Source organism: Falco peregrinus, chromosome Z (assembly GCF_023634155.1).
Source record: "Falco peregrinus isolate bFalPer1 chromosome Z, bFalPer1.pri, whole genome shotgun sequence".
NCBI lineage: Eukaryota > Metazoa > Chordata > Aves > Falconiformes > Falconidae > Falco > Falco peregrinus.
Genome location: NC_073739.1, coordinates 79,193,885 through 79,209,099, shown reverse-complemented (window position 1 = coordinate 79,209,099; position 15,215 = coordinate 79,193,885). Strand labels below are relative to the sequence as shown.

The window sequence follows — 15,215 nt, the reverse complement described above, 5'->3', positions numbered from 1 at the left end:
AGTTAATCACACTCTATCTCAGCAATATTAGAGACAGGATGTGCTAGGATTGTACTAACAGGATAACACAAGACTCAGCCTTTGCCTTATATGTGACTATGACGTGCGGAATTAGACTCTATAACTCGAAAGTTATAAAGTAGGTATGTTTATTGCGCGCAGATGCACAGGGGATTGCTCCTCCACAAGCGCGCATGCCCAAAGTGACGAACCATCTCACATTTATACAGTAAAACAAATGAATATTCAATTAATGCCTATACATATTCATTACCTAAACCCGCTTTGTATGTTAATTAGCTTATCAGTCCTTTGCCTGGAATGTGGTGGTCTTGCAGGTTTGTAGGTGATTCATTTTCTTGTGACCATCTGATCTTCTTCAGCAAGGAGACTTAGCACTCCCTCCCTCTAGATAGCATTGGAATATCTCTCATACTTTTCTCATTCTTTTTTAAAATAGCCCCTTTGTTAGAGGAAGAAGGGCAGGCGTCTCCTCAAACTCTAGGCGTCTCCTCAAGGCTGTGTGCCTATGTGACCAGACACCTCACCCATGACCAGTCACCATACCCACATTCCTTGAGCAGACATATACAATCACAGTCGATGTCCATTGTCCCCATTTCACACTATTTCTCCATATCAACTATATAATATATTTCAAAGGTAGAGAACAGCAGCATGCAGACCAGTTATAACCCAAAATGCTGTTTCAGGCAGGCAGGACATCATCACTTTCACAAATGTCCTACCTAGTTCACAGAAAAGGTCTGCTCATTCTCAGCAATGAAGAAATTTCTTACCTTTACATGTCCACCATTTTAGCCACTTCTAAATTACTCCTTATGTTGGTTTTTTTATCTAATGAAAATATTTTTTCTTACTCAAGGTAGCCCTCATCTTCACTACCTTAAACCAATACATCAAAATTCTCAAAATACCACATATTCACATGCGGCACCGATACACAGATTTAGGATAGCACTTATCAAAGGCTTGGCAAACATAATGTTAGATACCTTGGTCTAACAAATTCTAAGTTTGTTTTCTTATTCACTACACTAGAGAACAAAGAAAAATCTCATTATGTATGTTTAAGAGGAAAATTATTAACCTCTTAGAGCTGCAAACCTCCCCGGTAGACAAGAAAATCTGTAACACAGCAGCTAGATAGGACTGCATACAAGACCCAGAAGATCTGTAAACATACATACACACACACAGACACAAAGAGCCGTTCTCTTCCATTAATACATAAAGCTTAACAGAGAAAATACTGCATGCCCTTCAGGGAAAGAAGCACTCATCTGCTACTAAATAAGAGGCACCCCTTTAGATACTATCTCACCATTGTTATTATCCATTTTCCTTCAGCCAGTAGAAGGTGTGAAGGAAATAAATTGATCAAAAAGAACTTAAAAGAGTAATTTTTGTTTAAGTAGAATAAATTAACACACCACTCATGGGAGAAACATCTTTATGTCATTTACATTTGAATGTGCTAAGGTATTCCACAAAAGTGGAATAGCCATTAATATTCCCTAAGTATGCAGGAGCGGGCTGGAAATTAGGACCATGCGCGGCAATCAGTTAGCTGAGGGGAATGTGCTCAAGCTTGTATAGACACAACAATTAACATGATGAGTCATGCTGAGAGAGCATAGGGGAGTGGGGGACGGATGGCACCAAGGATGGCGCCAAGGAGAGGTAACACCTTGCTGTTAATGGATGGTAGTTTACCACCAATCAGGGATTGCCTAGTATGCAATGCTTAGCTTCAAGAACCAATCTGTTTAAAACACGCAGCTTCTGAAAGTGTATATAAACTCGTGCTTCTGTACAATAAATCGACATTTGCTTGCATCAAGCTGCGTCCTGTCTCTCCACCACAGCATAAGTACAGGAAAAAGACACATTCATGATGACCTCCAGGATGCAAACTCATGCCTTTTTCATCCATAGCAATTTTACAAGCAATAGTCAAATGTTTTGTAAGAGCACAACTATATGGCATCTCAACATGAAATGAAAGGCTTGCTATAGCATCAATTTAAGGTAAAAGGATAGCAGTAAGTCATTGATTTTACAAAAATTCTCTATAAGTACCACACACATACACACACACAAACTCAAAAGCCTGTCAAGAATATAGTATATTTATATATAAGAATATTTTAGATGGTAAAAGGTCCTTTAGCAAGCTCTTAGAAGTTACTCATTATCTGGAGGACATTAACCTGGCCTCTAGTACCAGACATCATTCAATACCATAACACAAATTATATGTCTGCTCAACAAACAGAAAAAACTAAACCAAAACTAACAGAATCCACAGGGATTCATCTTGTATTTAATTAGTCCTACTCCTCTTACCTATATTTCAATATACCTTCACACAGAGTAGCATCAGGCAGCATTCAGCAATTGATGAGTAAGTCATTAAAAAACTGAAGCTGATTGTGTTCGAACAATGGCTATTTAGGAATGATACATCACAAGAACCTCATCTGCTATGCAAACAGCTGTGCAAGTCAAAGCTCTCACAGACCACTACCCAGAAATCCCATTCACTTCACTGGTATCTGGTGGTAAAATGCTTTTGTAAATGAACACAACAACATACCAGTGAAAAAACTCTCTCAGGAATTACTATCTCCCAACACAGCTTTCAGAAGAGAAGAATGGGGGCACTTACGTTATCAGCTTTTTATCAGCTATTAACTATAAAGTTTAATCAAGATGTGAAAGGAGAATTCCTGTCCCTTCCTCAGAGGCTTTGAGCCTTCATCTCCCACATACCAGAAGAACAGGCTAGAACAGACCCAGGTACTTTAAGACAGAAATAAATTACATTATTTGTATTTCTTGAGCTACGGAGCAAAAAGAAGGGAAGGGAAGAGTAAAAGACACTATGGTATGGTCATGTTTGCACATCAGAACTAACACGAGAAGGCCTACACTTCAAAACCCTTTCTGAGAGACACACTGTGTACCTCATGCAACCATTCAATGAACTATAAACAAGCCTTGATATTTAGTGTCTGTCTACAGAGCTTCCTTAGGCCAGAGGGGATTTATTCTACCATCATCAAGAAATGGGGCACCACCACTGGCAGAAAGCTTTAATGATTTTCTATTATAAATTCAAGGTGAACTACACTAATAAAAGAGAGACCCTAAATGAAAGTTGGTTTACTGCTGTGATAAATCTCTAGATGAGGAAATGGACATATTTATGGCACTGGACTTATCCTCCACTAGGAGCTGCACAAAGTTGAGGATGAAAACTAGGAGACCAAGATTAAGAAGAAAGGACGCTCAGTGGGTTGAGCAATTTGGCAAGCTTGGGGTAAGCTTACCTGAAGAATGAGAGATCAGCTGATAAAGCTGATCAAAAAAATCAAATAAAAAAAATAATCAAGAACTAACACTACTGTTACATTCCAGAAGTAGCTTTGATAGCAAAAATACACTCTGCCATCATGCTGGGAGAATAAAATACTAATACACACATGTATTCATGAGCTTTAATGATTGAAACTTCGGTTAATTTTTGCAGTTCTATTCAAACTCTTTCTTATGTAGAGGTATTGTCATACACATCTGAACACTACACCAGACAGCCTTAAACCTGAAGGATGGCTACTGAAAAAAGCAGTCTGTCCTCATAAATTAGTTAGAAGCTGCTCTTACTGAACCTGATGGAATTTTGGCTTCAAGTATCAAGGCATGTTGACATTTTCATTCTTTACAAAGAATTAGGATGTTGTCACAAGGGAATGCTATGTGTATTAAAAGGTATTTATATGTCCCCTTTTAAAAAAATACTTCAGAAGTAAATGAGTATGACCTAGTTTACTCATTTGAATAAATGCTGTCAAATAGCTAAACAATCAAAAGAAGATAGCTTTCACATGAGAAAACAAGATGACAAGCCTGTCTTCATTCCAGTGAAAGTGCAAGCTTTTCACATACATCTTAAAAGGTTACTTGCTATTTCATTACCTTTGCCAAGCGGCTCATTTGATCTTCAGAGACTGTGCTGCTGCTGGTTCTCCCAGGAGTTTTGGTGGGCTCTGAGCCATCAGCTTCTACGTTGGGCCAGACTTTCAAATCATGCATTCCTTGACGAAACATACTGCAGGGAAAAATGCAGAATTGCTTCAGTAAATTCAAAATAATACAGCTGTCATGAATCGAAGTACAGCAGCAGCAAGAAAATGAAGTAGTTTCCTTTGCCAAATCTACAAACATGCACTGCCATGCATAATTTAACTGAACTGCAAAAGCGCCTCACACCTTATGCCCTCTGCAGCCTTCATTTTTATTGGCCCAGGATGTTCAAAAGAAAATTAGTAAGTCTGAGATAACTTATTTGGCAAGTGGAAGAAAAATGGGTAATTCCCAAAGTCAGTGGGGTGGTACAACATACAAACTAAGGACAGAGCCTGACCTTCATAGTTTTATTATTTGTAATGAAGCAGAAAGTATTCCTCTTGACTTGCAAATTATAATACTGACTTTAGGTCTGCCAGTCTGAAAAAAATTCAAGTAAAAAACTACCTAAGTTTCATTTGAAGGTCAACTGATACAAAGCAGCCTTCCAAGCTGCCAAAAAAAAAAATATCCCACAACCCTCAACACACCATTTTCTCCATCTATGCTTGAAATTGAATTGGTAATTGAAACTGTGCAGTGAACAGAACTTTGCAGGGTAACTGACCACATCTTTCCTCTGTGAAACTGTGCTTCCTTTGCATATTTGTGCTGATCCACCTATAAAAGATGCTCCAAGAAATCAAGTGCATTGCTTTTGCCAGTAAGAACTGATCGCTTCACTCTAACAACTTCAGGTAAATACAACTGGAAGCAACACTAAAGAGTCAACCATTAAAAATGAGAAATGCCAACTAGAAGGACCTCTTGACATTGAATTTATGCATCACTTTGTGGAATAGTACTACAAGGGTTTCCATTTACAAGCAAATACAAAATTCCAAAATTATTTGTTGCTTTCTCCCCATTTACTTCCCCCAGGCCCCACATGCTGGAAATAAAAAGTAAATTTCATTTATAAACCGTATCTTTTTCCAGGAACTATGCTCCAATGCCTTAAAAACTACCAGCAGTTCTTGGAGCACAGTCTAATTGATCCAGTTCAATTTCCTGCCCTAAGACAACATCAATCTTTTTGTCTTCAACAAGAGAGATGCAACCTCTCTCTACCGTCATTTTCTGCATTCAGGCATCATTAGAACAGCTTTCCTAATGTAACCTAAACTCTTCCTGTACTTCAGTTCAGCTTATTACTTCTTACCATCTGACAAGATAAAAAAGGCTACTTACACCCATTTTCCAACATAATCTACACACTATAAAAGTGTTCCTAGAGTCTTTTCAGCCTCACTACACTTTACTCTTCCTCCACCACACCCATCTGCTAGATGTTCAATGATACTGATTCCCTTAGACTCCCAGAAGTCAGCAACTTGCTTAAAGTCAATTATATAGAACTGAATGTATCCCAGCCAAGTGGATGAGTATGGAGAAGGATACAACATTGTCCCTGACGTGCATACTTGTAACCTGTTCATATATCCAATACTCTTTGCACATTTCACAAGAGCATCGCAATGCTGGATCATGCAAAACTTAAGATTTGCTCTAAAGCACAAATCTTTTCCTCCGTTTTCCTGGGCAGCTGCTCCCCATTCTGTATTTGACTACAATCAACTGCAAAAAGTACCAGTGTCTCATGCTTTTTTTAAAAGTGCATCCTTTTTTTTTCAGTTCCTTTAGTCAAGATCCTTTTGATGCATCGTTCACCTTCCAGCCCACTTGTAATCCTTCCCATATCAGCATTATCATCTACAAATTTACTAAATCCACCCTCTAGTGGATCACAGATGATTAATTTTGAAAATTCCTTATTTACTGAGTTACATTTTATTCCTTATAAATAAGACTGCATTAACAACTCAATTGCAAGCCAATTAAATCAATTATGTTAAGTAATCAGTACTGGCTCCCATGCATTACTGAAGTATAAATACAAAGCGGTTTCAGGATTTTCTATTCTAAAATCCAAGCTTACAGATCTTAAAAACCAAAAAGACTAAATTTTGGTGTTATACAAGAGAAGACTTTTTTTACAACACTGCAGCATGTATGAAGCTGCACTCTGGAAGAAACAGAACAGATCATCTACGCATCTGATTTTTCAGACACAGAACAGTTAAACTCGTTTACAAAAATACAAACAAAAAACACCTCTCATAAGTACTGCTAGCTTCAAATCTGTACCACAGAAGAAAAAGCAGTATACCCGTATTTCCCAAAGAGTGAGACTGTTGTTCCTCCCACAGGAACTGCTTTACCAGGTCCATACACATCCCAGATGGTCAGAGCCACTTGTGAATTGCGAGGCAAGTCTGGATACTTCACAGGCAGTTTCAGCCACTCATTCCAGCTGCAAAGAAACACTTCTTGTTAGTCATAAAGCCTTAGAATTCACATTACTTTATATAACTCAGATTTTCCTTAGAATATAAATTTCTAAGGGCAGTTGGACTACTTTCCTGTAGGTTTTAAACCCGCAAATACTCATCTTGAGCATGATTAAAAGGCCTGAGACCTAAGGAAAAATACTCTGGTTTGATAACTAAGTATCAAAGATTAGTCTGTCCAGTAAACAGTATGAAAACATGCTAGTCCAGGCCCCAGAAATTAAGTAGTAAGCCATGCCAAACACACAAGTAACAATTTTATCACTTTCCCCATTACACAAAAACGCTGATTTTGTGATGTCAGGGTAATACTTAATAACCACACAGAGACTTCAAGAAACATAAGTCATTTGTTTCTTGAAATCAAATCTTTCCAACAAATAAAACCCATGCATATTTATTTATATAACTTGATGCCCCAGTGACTAAGAGCAATATGAAATAAAAGGCAGTCACTTACTTCCATCTAGTGCTAAAAGCCTTGTAGGAAGTTCTAACTGGAAGAGCAAGAGGCTTCCCTTCTGCAAACACCTGACAAGTTACATACAAGTCAGAGCAAGTTTCTTGATACAGTCCTGAGAACTTCAGCATTGGATCTTCTAAGAGAGCTTTGTAACTCTTCTGTTCTCTTTTGCCTTCCAGACTTCCTCTGCGGGGAGATAAATAACCCAAAATGTATTTTATCCACAGTAAAAAATCCTATTAGATTTCTATAGCTTATATTTTGATTGCCCAATACTGAGGCTATCCTCACTCTGCATTACTAGGTGGTAGTGAAATCCAAACATCAGAGAGAAATTCAGGCCATGAAATGATGAACAAATACAGAATTTATTTCTCTACTGACTTGTGGGAAGGGGCATGTGAGTGCGCGGAAAGAGCAGGGGAGGAAAGAACTACTACTTCTTGTACAACCTGTATATTCTCAAACAGCATCAAATGAGGTACAATAAGCAGGGCAACAATGAAACTACGTACAGTGCTATTACTAAAAAACCAAACGAAACATCAGATTACATGTGCTCCAAATACTGTTTGGAAAAAAACCCAAACCAAAACCACATTATAAAAGAAGCCTTATTTTTAAGCCGAATGAAATGTGAAACGTAAGACTGGCTTTAGATAACAGTCATTTCTCAAATCAACAACAAACCAACTTAGTTCAACTAAGAAGACTATTCAAATTGAACTTGAATAAAGCCTTGCAACAATTTGCAGAATGCTAAAGTAAAAAGATGACATTTCTCAGGCCTCAGCTATACCACAATGAAAACAATCATGCAGTTTAAATATCTGTCTCTGGATGCACATGTGAAAACAAAAAAGGAATTATGGTGGTGATGGGAAAACACGCAAGATCAGTCTTCCAGCAAACAAAAATCAGTAGCACAAAACCACTTCAGTTGATGGAACAAGTTTCCACAGCACATTCCAACACATCATATACTCCAATGCACGCACACACACACACAAACAAAACAAACAAAAAAAACACCAAACAAAACAAAAACTGGTTATATTTTTGGGTTTTGTTTGGCAGAATGCATTAGCAAAAATGACACATCCATCTGACTTCTGATATCATCTTCCATCCAGAAGTTAAAGAACCCCAAATAAGCTTCCCCAAGTTAAGTTTTCCAAAAAAACTGCAATATACCTTAATGTACCAACATTAGATATACTACGTTTTAAAGCCAGCCACGTCACTCCTACACAAGTGTAAACATCTCACTGCTGTGAGGCAGAAAAATTCCAAACTTAAAAATTAAAACATGAACCAGAAAATGTGATAATGCCAGCTCCAACAGGAGTGCTTCCCATATACCCAGTTAGGCACGTACATACGCTGCAACACCTCGACTTGCCTACAACAAAGAACCTGATTAAAAGTAACCAGCTTTCAAAGGAGCACGTAAACAAGCAGGAGAAAGATTATGTCCGTCCCCTAACACTGAGGGGTGAGCTGTGACAGCAGCAGGGGAAAAGTTTACCAGAGACAGGTGCGCTGAACTGACAAATCAATTTTTGCCGTAACGCACCGCCCTGCACGCCAGGAGCCAAGGCCGTGCACGTTTACAACTCGCTCTGAGCAGAGCTTACACCCCCGGCCCTCCCGCCGCCATCCCTACCCGGCCCACGGGCCGCTCGGCCGCGGGGGACGCTGACAGGGACGTGGCAGCGCTACCTCCGCCCGGCAGCCCTGAGGGAACAGGCGGCAGCCAGGAGCTCCCGGTGCTGCTGAGGGGAGGCAGAGCCAGCTCCCTAACCGCACTGCTGTGGGAAAGCCAGGCTCCGGGACCCTGCGCTGGCCCGGCGAACAGGCGGGTGGCCCAGCCCCCCCCCCCCCCCCAAGCCGGCAGCGACCGGGCCGCTTCCCACACAGCCCTGGCCGCCCGTTGCGGAGCAGGGGGACGCTGCAAGCCCCGGTCCCCCTCACTTACATCTTCAGCTGCACGTTAATGTCCAGGTCGCAGCTATAAACATAATAAAGCTTCTCGGTCTCGCCCATGGCTGCTGTCGCCAGTCCCCGACCGCCGCTCAGCGGCGCTGAGGCCTCTACAACCGCCCGCGGCAATCAGCGCCCCCTCGCTCTGAGCATGCGCCGCCGCCATCTTGCTTCAGGGAAGCAAGGCCACCGCCTCACGCTGTAATGGACCTGTATCAAGATGGCCGCCATTACGTCTACCGAGTGGGCGGCCACAAGATGGCTGCGCCCACATCTCTCTCACTGCCATGGTTGCCGCCGGCTGTACGGCACGCAAGATGGCGGCCACCCTGAGAGGCATGGCAAGATGGCCGCTACCTCAGCTATGTGCGAGATGGCGGGTTCTCCCACCCGAAGGCAGAGAGGGGTGGGCTGCGCGGGAGCAGCCTCCATCGTGATGTGTCTGAAGGTGTCAGGGCTGTGACCCCTGCTCAGTGCCCAACACTTCACCTACATTTCACACTATCTCCTCAGACTGCGATTCTCCACACTGCAGACAAGTCCCCGGTGTCCAAAACCCTTCTGTGCCTCAGAAGGCAGGTGCTACTTCTGTGAGGCTAAGGGGCTGTATGACTTAATGGTTTTTTCCAGGGCAATTCAGACCCAGGGTAATTTTAGAGTGAACGATTTTTCCTTTACATTACTGACACTCCTGGAGGAGGCTGAGGAGAAATGGCAATTGCCCCGACGCTGTGCAGATGTGCTGCACAGGATGAGGACAGTACAGGTTGATCGCTGAATTCATCGTGGCGATTTTATCATGAGTCTTGCCACACTTACTTTGGGAGTATTTTTTGCTCATTTGTTTCATTTTTCCTGAAACCTTAGCTGTCCGCAGCAGTAGGTGATCAGTGATTATCACATTGCAGGAAAAAATTAATTGTAAAATATAAATTCAGAGTGGCTCTGCATCTGACACAGGCAACTGAAAATCACCCACAACTTACATATTGTAAATAATTTTATTATTTTAAACAAAACTTAGTGTTTCGAGAGTTAATAAGGATTGCAGGCACTTTAAGTGTCAAAAACTGTACACGCCATTACTATCCTACGCTTATTCTATGTAGGCAAAGCAGCCAAGGCTCACGAAAGGTAAGGTTTGTGTTTTATGATTCACCACAACTGCTGAACTTCTCAGCGCTGCTGAAAAAAAGTATAAAAAGTGCTGTTTTGGTGTAGCTCAGTATACATAGAGCAGCGCTAGTCCTGAGGTAGCACCAAGACAGAGGTGCTCTCTCCCAGCATATACAGCTCATATTAAAAAAAAAATAATAATTGTTTGGAACCAGCACATTTTCCTCCCTTTTCACAGTAAGAACCATTAACAGGTGGATCTGGAAAGGTATGTCATCACTAATACTCTTCTCTTACAAGTCAGCAGCAATGCAGGAAGAGGCCAAAGCAAAGGAGGAACACTTCTTTAAGGAAAAAAGTACAGTTTTGCCTCAGCACTATTTTTTTTTCCCCTCAGGTGCTGTGACCAGGAATTCTTTTCTTTTTTTTCCCTTTCCTACAAAACAGCTAGGAAATTAGAGGAGGCTGTGACCCACAGCTATATATACTAAAATGAAGCCTTTGCTTTCCAGCAGTGCCAAGCTGGCATGTGTCATCAGTGCAAAAAATGAACATAAATAAATTACCAAATTCCTTGGCACAGATGATGTTAAAAAAACTTTTTAAAAAATTTTAAAATATAATCTTTTATCCAGCTTTTTGTATCTCGTTTTATTACTTCTTGATCACATTTACAGTTTCTATAGTTCTGGCATCTGCTATTCATTTATTGTCTGTGTTGTAATTTTTGATGGCTTCTGTTTGTTAGTTTGGTTCCAGCCCAGTTTTTTACATAAAATCTCTGCTTTCCATAACAAAGATAAACACGTATTGCTCTTCTTGGCTGTGAAGAAGAAATAAAACATAAAACTGTAAAAATTTAAAAGACAAATACATCTCACATTTTTAAAGCTAAGCAATGTATATCTTTGTGTGTACACAAATAGTGAGCCTATTCATATGTGTGTACCTGTTTTAGTATATAGCTCAAGAAAAAGTTGGATCATTTTTCAGTTAATGGAATTACCAGTATCAGTTAAATAATCTCATCATCAATTTCACCATTACAGAGACATTTTTAGGTCATCATTCAAGGTGTGTTTGTTTCTCAAAAAAATAACTGAGAGAAAAAATTACAGAGAACCTCTGAAGTTGGCATTAAAAAAAGTTTTTAAAGTGGTATATTTCCCAACTTTCTCAGATTCCAGTGTGTCCAGCTAAATAAGTAAATTAGCTCTGTGGGAGGCAAAAGAGAAGAAAAGATGTTTAGGAAAGACATTTTTGACAATAAAATTGTAGAAAGATGCAATTTCAATCCAAAATGTCACTTCATACTACTTTCTCATATTAATCACCTTACATTTGTAAGTTCTCAAACACTGCCATAGGGGCAGATAGGAAGAGTATTTTTCACCTTGAAGGATGAACATACCATCCGTATCTGGGAATCATTGCCTACACTGCTGACACGTATCTTTCCAGAGGTGACAGATGTCTAAGCGGGTGCAGTGTCTGCAGGACATGCCACACAGCTACAACTGAGGTAGTATACTAAAGCTGAACAGGGACATTTGGTATGGAGCAGATGCAGAGCTAGATAAGGGTATTATCCCATTTACTCTCTGCTGCCACTTCTGTGGATCCTTCAGGGCACTCTGCATTCATGGCAACATCTATACTGTTGAAAAGAATCACCGTAGGCGGTTACCCCTGAAGTAAGCAGTACGTGTGATTCATATCTACCCTGTCTTGATTTGGCCCCTGCAGACTGGTCCATCTGTAGCCCAGCTGCAATAATATTTGATCCGTCTCTTCTCTAAGCTTCAGCGACCACTCTTGTGGCCAAAAGACACAATTATTTATGTGTGCCTTTTCCAGCTCAAAGTGCCTGATGTAATGCAAGGGTTGTTTTGCAGCCTGCAGGAAGGTTTTTGTAGTGTGTCATCTAGGGCATGGCATGAAGGCACATTGTGGTTGTTGAGTGTTTCTGGTCTAGTGAAATAGGGCAGGATTATTCCAAGTCCTGGGTGTCAAACAAGGCACATCTGTTCTCCTATTACTGATCTGCAGCACATCCATAAGCAAACTCTCCTGACAACTCTAACTGGGTTTCTCCTTTAAGGAGACTTATAAGTATATACCAGAAGGCAGTCCAGGAGTGAATTAGCACATACACTGCACAGGCAACTGCACATACATGATAGCAGAAACAAGTTCTGGAAGAGAACCAGAGTGTCAAGATTGCTGATGCTCCAAGTATGTTGTAAAGCAAACTCAGACCTTCATCGTGCCAACAGAAAAAGAGGATCTGTCCCTTCCAGACAGTGTGAAACTGAGAGGGACCTGCAGGACTAATAGGCCTTAATGGTCACCAATCTCCCCTGCTCATGGCCCAGGACCCCATTTCAGATTGTTCCATGTCCCAGCTACATAATAGATACCAATGTCATGCTCCACCACAGCCCTGCCTGGCCCAGCCATGGGCTCCACTGAGCCAACTCCTGCTTTTGGGTTAATGTCCCATCCCCACGCAGGTGCCTGATGTCCAGGGCTGGAGCTGCTGTGGCTACCACCCAGTCTGCCCTGCTGTCTGGCTGGGGCAGTGGGACAGGTCCTGGCTTTCTGCCACAGCATAGCCCAACCACATGTTCCTATGCCCTAACATTTACCTGAGTGTTTGATCTTGAAACACCAATTTAACTCAAGATATGTGAGTGTTTATGAAGTTTTTGAAGAAATATACACGAAAAGAAATCTATTTTTTTTTTCTCATGAAGGTGTAAGTAACTGGCTAGCTACACCTAGATTTAGTTACTTACTGATATTATGCCATTCTTGTCGTTGGAAAACCTCTAGCAAGCATGAGATTGACACTCTTCATTGCTTTGCTTATGCATTAAAATCTCCACCATTTCTTTTCTTTTTTCAGTCTGATAGTTTGTCAGGTCCTGGAAGCCTGATGAGGTGCAGCATCAAGAAAACAGTGGGAGCAATAGAGAGCTCTGCTGCTGACACAATTCTCTTTGGAGGGAATGGAGCTATTTTTCTTGTTTTGAAGTGAAAGTATCACTCACAGTTCATGTTCAATTGATAACCACAGAGAAATATGTAACTTCACAATCCTAGTAAGAAATATATATCATCTTCCAGAGGACGGCATTGCCTCCTCTTATACTATCTATTTTCTGCGGGTGAGACTACCACGATAAGCAAGAGGACTGATCAGTTCAGATGTTCAGCTAGATCCTATGTTCTTGGTAAAGACCTTCAGCAAAGCTGCTGAAAGTAGCTGCATTGTCAGACTTGCTTTGTTTCATATTTACTGGATGTGGTCATCTGTTCACTAGAAACCGGACTGAGACAGCTAAGAACTATACATAACCTTAGTACATCTGTTGGATGGTAGTGACTTCCGGTCATTAATGAACTGGAATAAAACCAAGTTGGAAACTGCCTTTTTCCCCTCTAGTATTGTCCCGAGAAATACTTTACATACTGGATGTATAGCAGAGAGAGTTTCTGCTGTTCAGATACCAGAATAACAGGCGTGTTTTCGGGACCATGATGGAGAGGCGGTTAACGTTATCATATTTCCTTTAAAAATGGATAAGAATGGGGTGTAAGAAGAGAACACACCTGTTCTTTCCTCAAATGTACGTTTTACATTTATTTATAGGTACATTAAAAGGTCATTGATTCATATACTGTAGATACTGAATTATTTTAAGTACCCATGCAGAACAACAGTTAGCTGTTAAAAAAAAAAGAAAACCAACATTACATTAATTTGGAGTTAAGTTCAGATTTAGTAATATCACTTGGGTCCATAAGCTGATCCTTCTCACAATTCTAGCCTTGGAATAAAGCTGCCCCTGTAACGTGCTCAGAAAACATTCAGATCTAGACCATCTGAGGCAGGGAGCAAATGTCCAAAGTCAAACAGTGTTTGGACAGCAGCATATACCCCTGCAGAGAGCTGAGGCTCTCACAAGGGTGGCCCTGTGGATTCTCATCTACATAAAATGAAGCCATGCATAAAGCTCTATTCAAAAACTCGGAGCACCAATAACTGAGGTTTCTGGAATGATGTTTTCACCTAACAAGGTTCACTTTCCAGCTGATTTTAGATTTTTCCATAACTAACAACTGTTACATTTAGATTAGAGTTCTTGGAGGAAGAAGTCATCTACCCTCCTGCATATCTACTGTGCTTTGATATTGCAGGACTTAGCTCCTAAATACTACAGCAAGAAGTACAGTATTTTCAGTCTTGTGTGTGCCAGGCCTTTTCTCGCTAAGTGATACTACTGCTGAATAAACTTCCCAGGTTCTTGTTTCACCAGACTTCTGTCTAAGAACAACAGAAAGAAACCCAGGACTTGCAGGCATCTCTCCACACATTCAGTCTTGTCTTTTATGATTACCAGCACTAACTGTCTCAGTAAGTTCCACTTACAAGTAAAAAGGATTTCAGCTACATGAAAACCATAAGAAGCTTGTCCTAAACCACACTTGGTTAGGAACAACATTCTTTTTTCTGTCTCATCCATAAAAGTCCATTTATTCTGAGTCTGATCCAGATTGGTGCTGCATTTCTGCTATTTTAAGTGAGCCAGATCCTCACAGTCTCACTTTGCTCTTGGGGCAGATGTCATACCAGTTGATAAGCCCTTCCCTCAGTTGCCATTGATAGAGATAGAGTGGAGAAGATGTCCATTCGGGTTGGCCATACAACTCAGAGTGCCCCAGGGAACAGGTGGACATGGACAGGAGCATTATTAAATGCACTCATGATAATATTAAAGGATTTGTTCTAATCCACTAAAACAAGGGACGATTTTACCTTTTGTGCTCAGTATCCTCAGGTTTCATCACATCAGCTGAAGACAAAAGCACTGTGCTTCTTGCAACATTTAATTTCCATTGAAATGACAACAAAGCTGTGGACTTCACTTTTATTATAGAATCAGCCTTTGCAATAACCCTCTTTGGAGAAGTCCCTGAACTCATTCATCACTATATAACTTGAACTCAATAAAGTTACACTAGGGAAGAGTCTGGCCCATTAACTTTAGTTTTCTAATGCTGTTTAGTCAATAAGGCATATAATTCCCAAACAAAGAAAGGGAAGGAATAGTAATAATAATAGGAAACATGAAATGTCAACAGCC

General features: G+C 40.6%; 1 protein-coding gene across 3 annotated transcripts in view; it reads right to left on the bottom strand.

Moving 5' to 3' along the window:
* PIK3C3 (phosphatidylinositol 3-kinase catalytic subunit type 3) overlaps window positions 1–9,113 on the bottom strand; it is an 82,914-nt gene extending 73,801 nt beyond the window's left edge. For 2 of the 3 annotated variants that reach the window (XR_008744770.1, XM_013299644.3), the window contains exons 1-4: window positions 8,945–9,113; window positions 6,964–7,152; window positions 6,323–6,466; window positions 4,003–4,135 (exon numbers count right to left, since the gene is read on the bottom strand). Coding sequence is in view for 2 of the 3 variants with exons in the window: in XM_013299644.3 (XP_013155098.2) it covers window positions 4,003–4,135; window positions 6,323–6,466; window positions 6,964–7,152; window positions 8,945–9,012 (534 nt within the window). In the remaining variant the exon portion in view is untranslated. The remainder of the gene's footprint in view (window positions 1–4,002; window positions 4,136–6,322; window positions 6,467–6,963; window positions 7,153–8,944) is intronic. The other variant, XM_013299645.3, reaches the window with a different exon arrangement.
* Window positions 9,114–15,215: the final 6,102 nt, after the last annotated feature.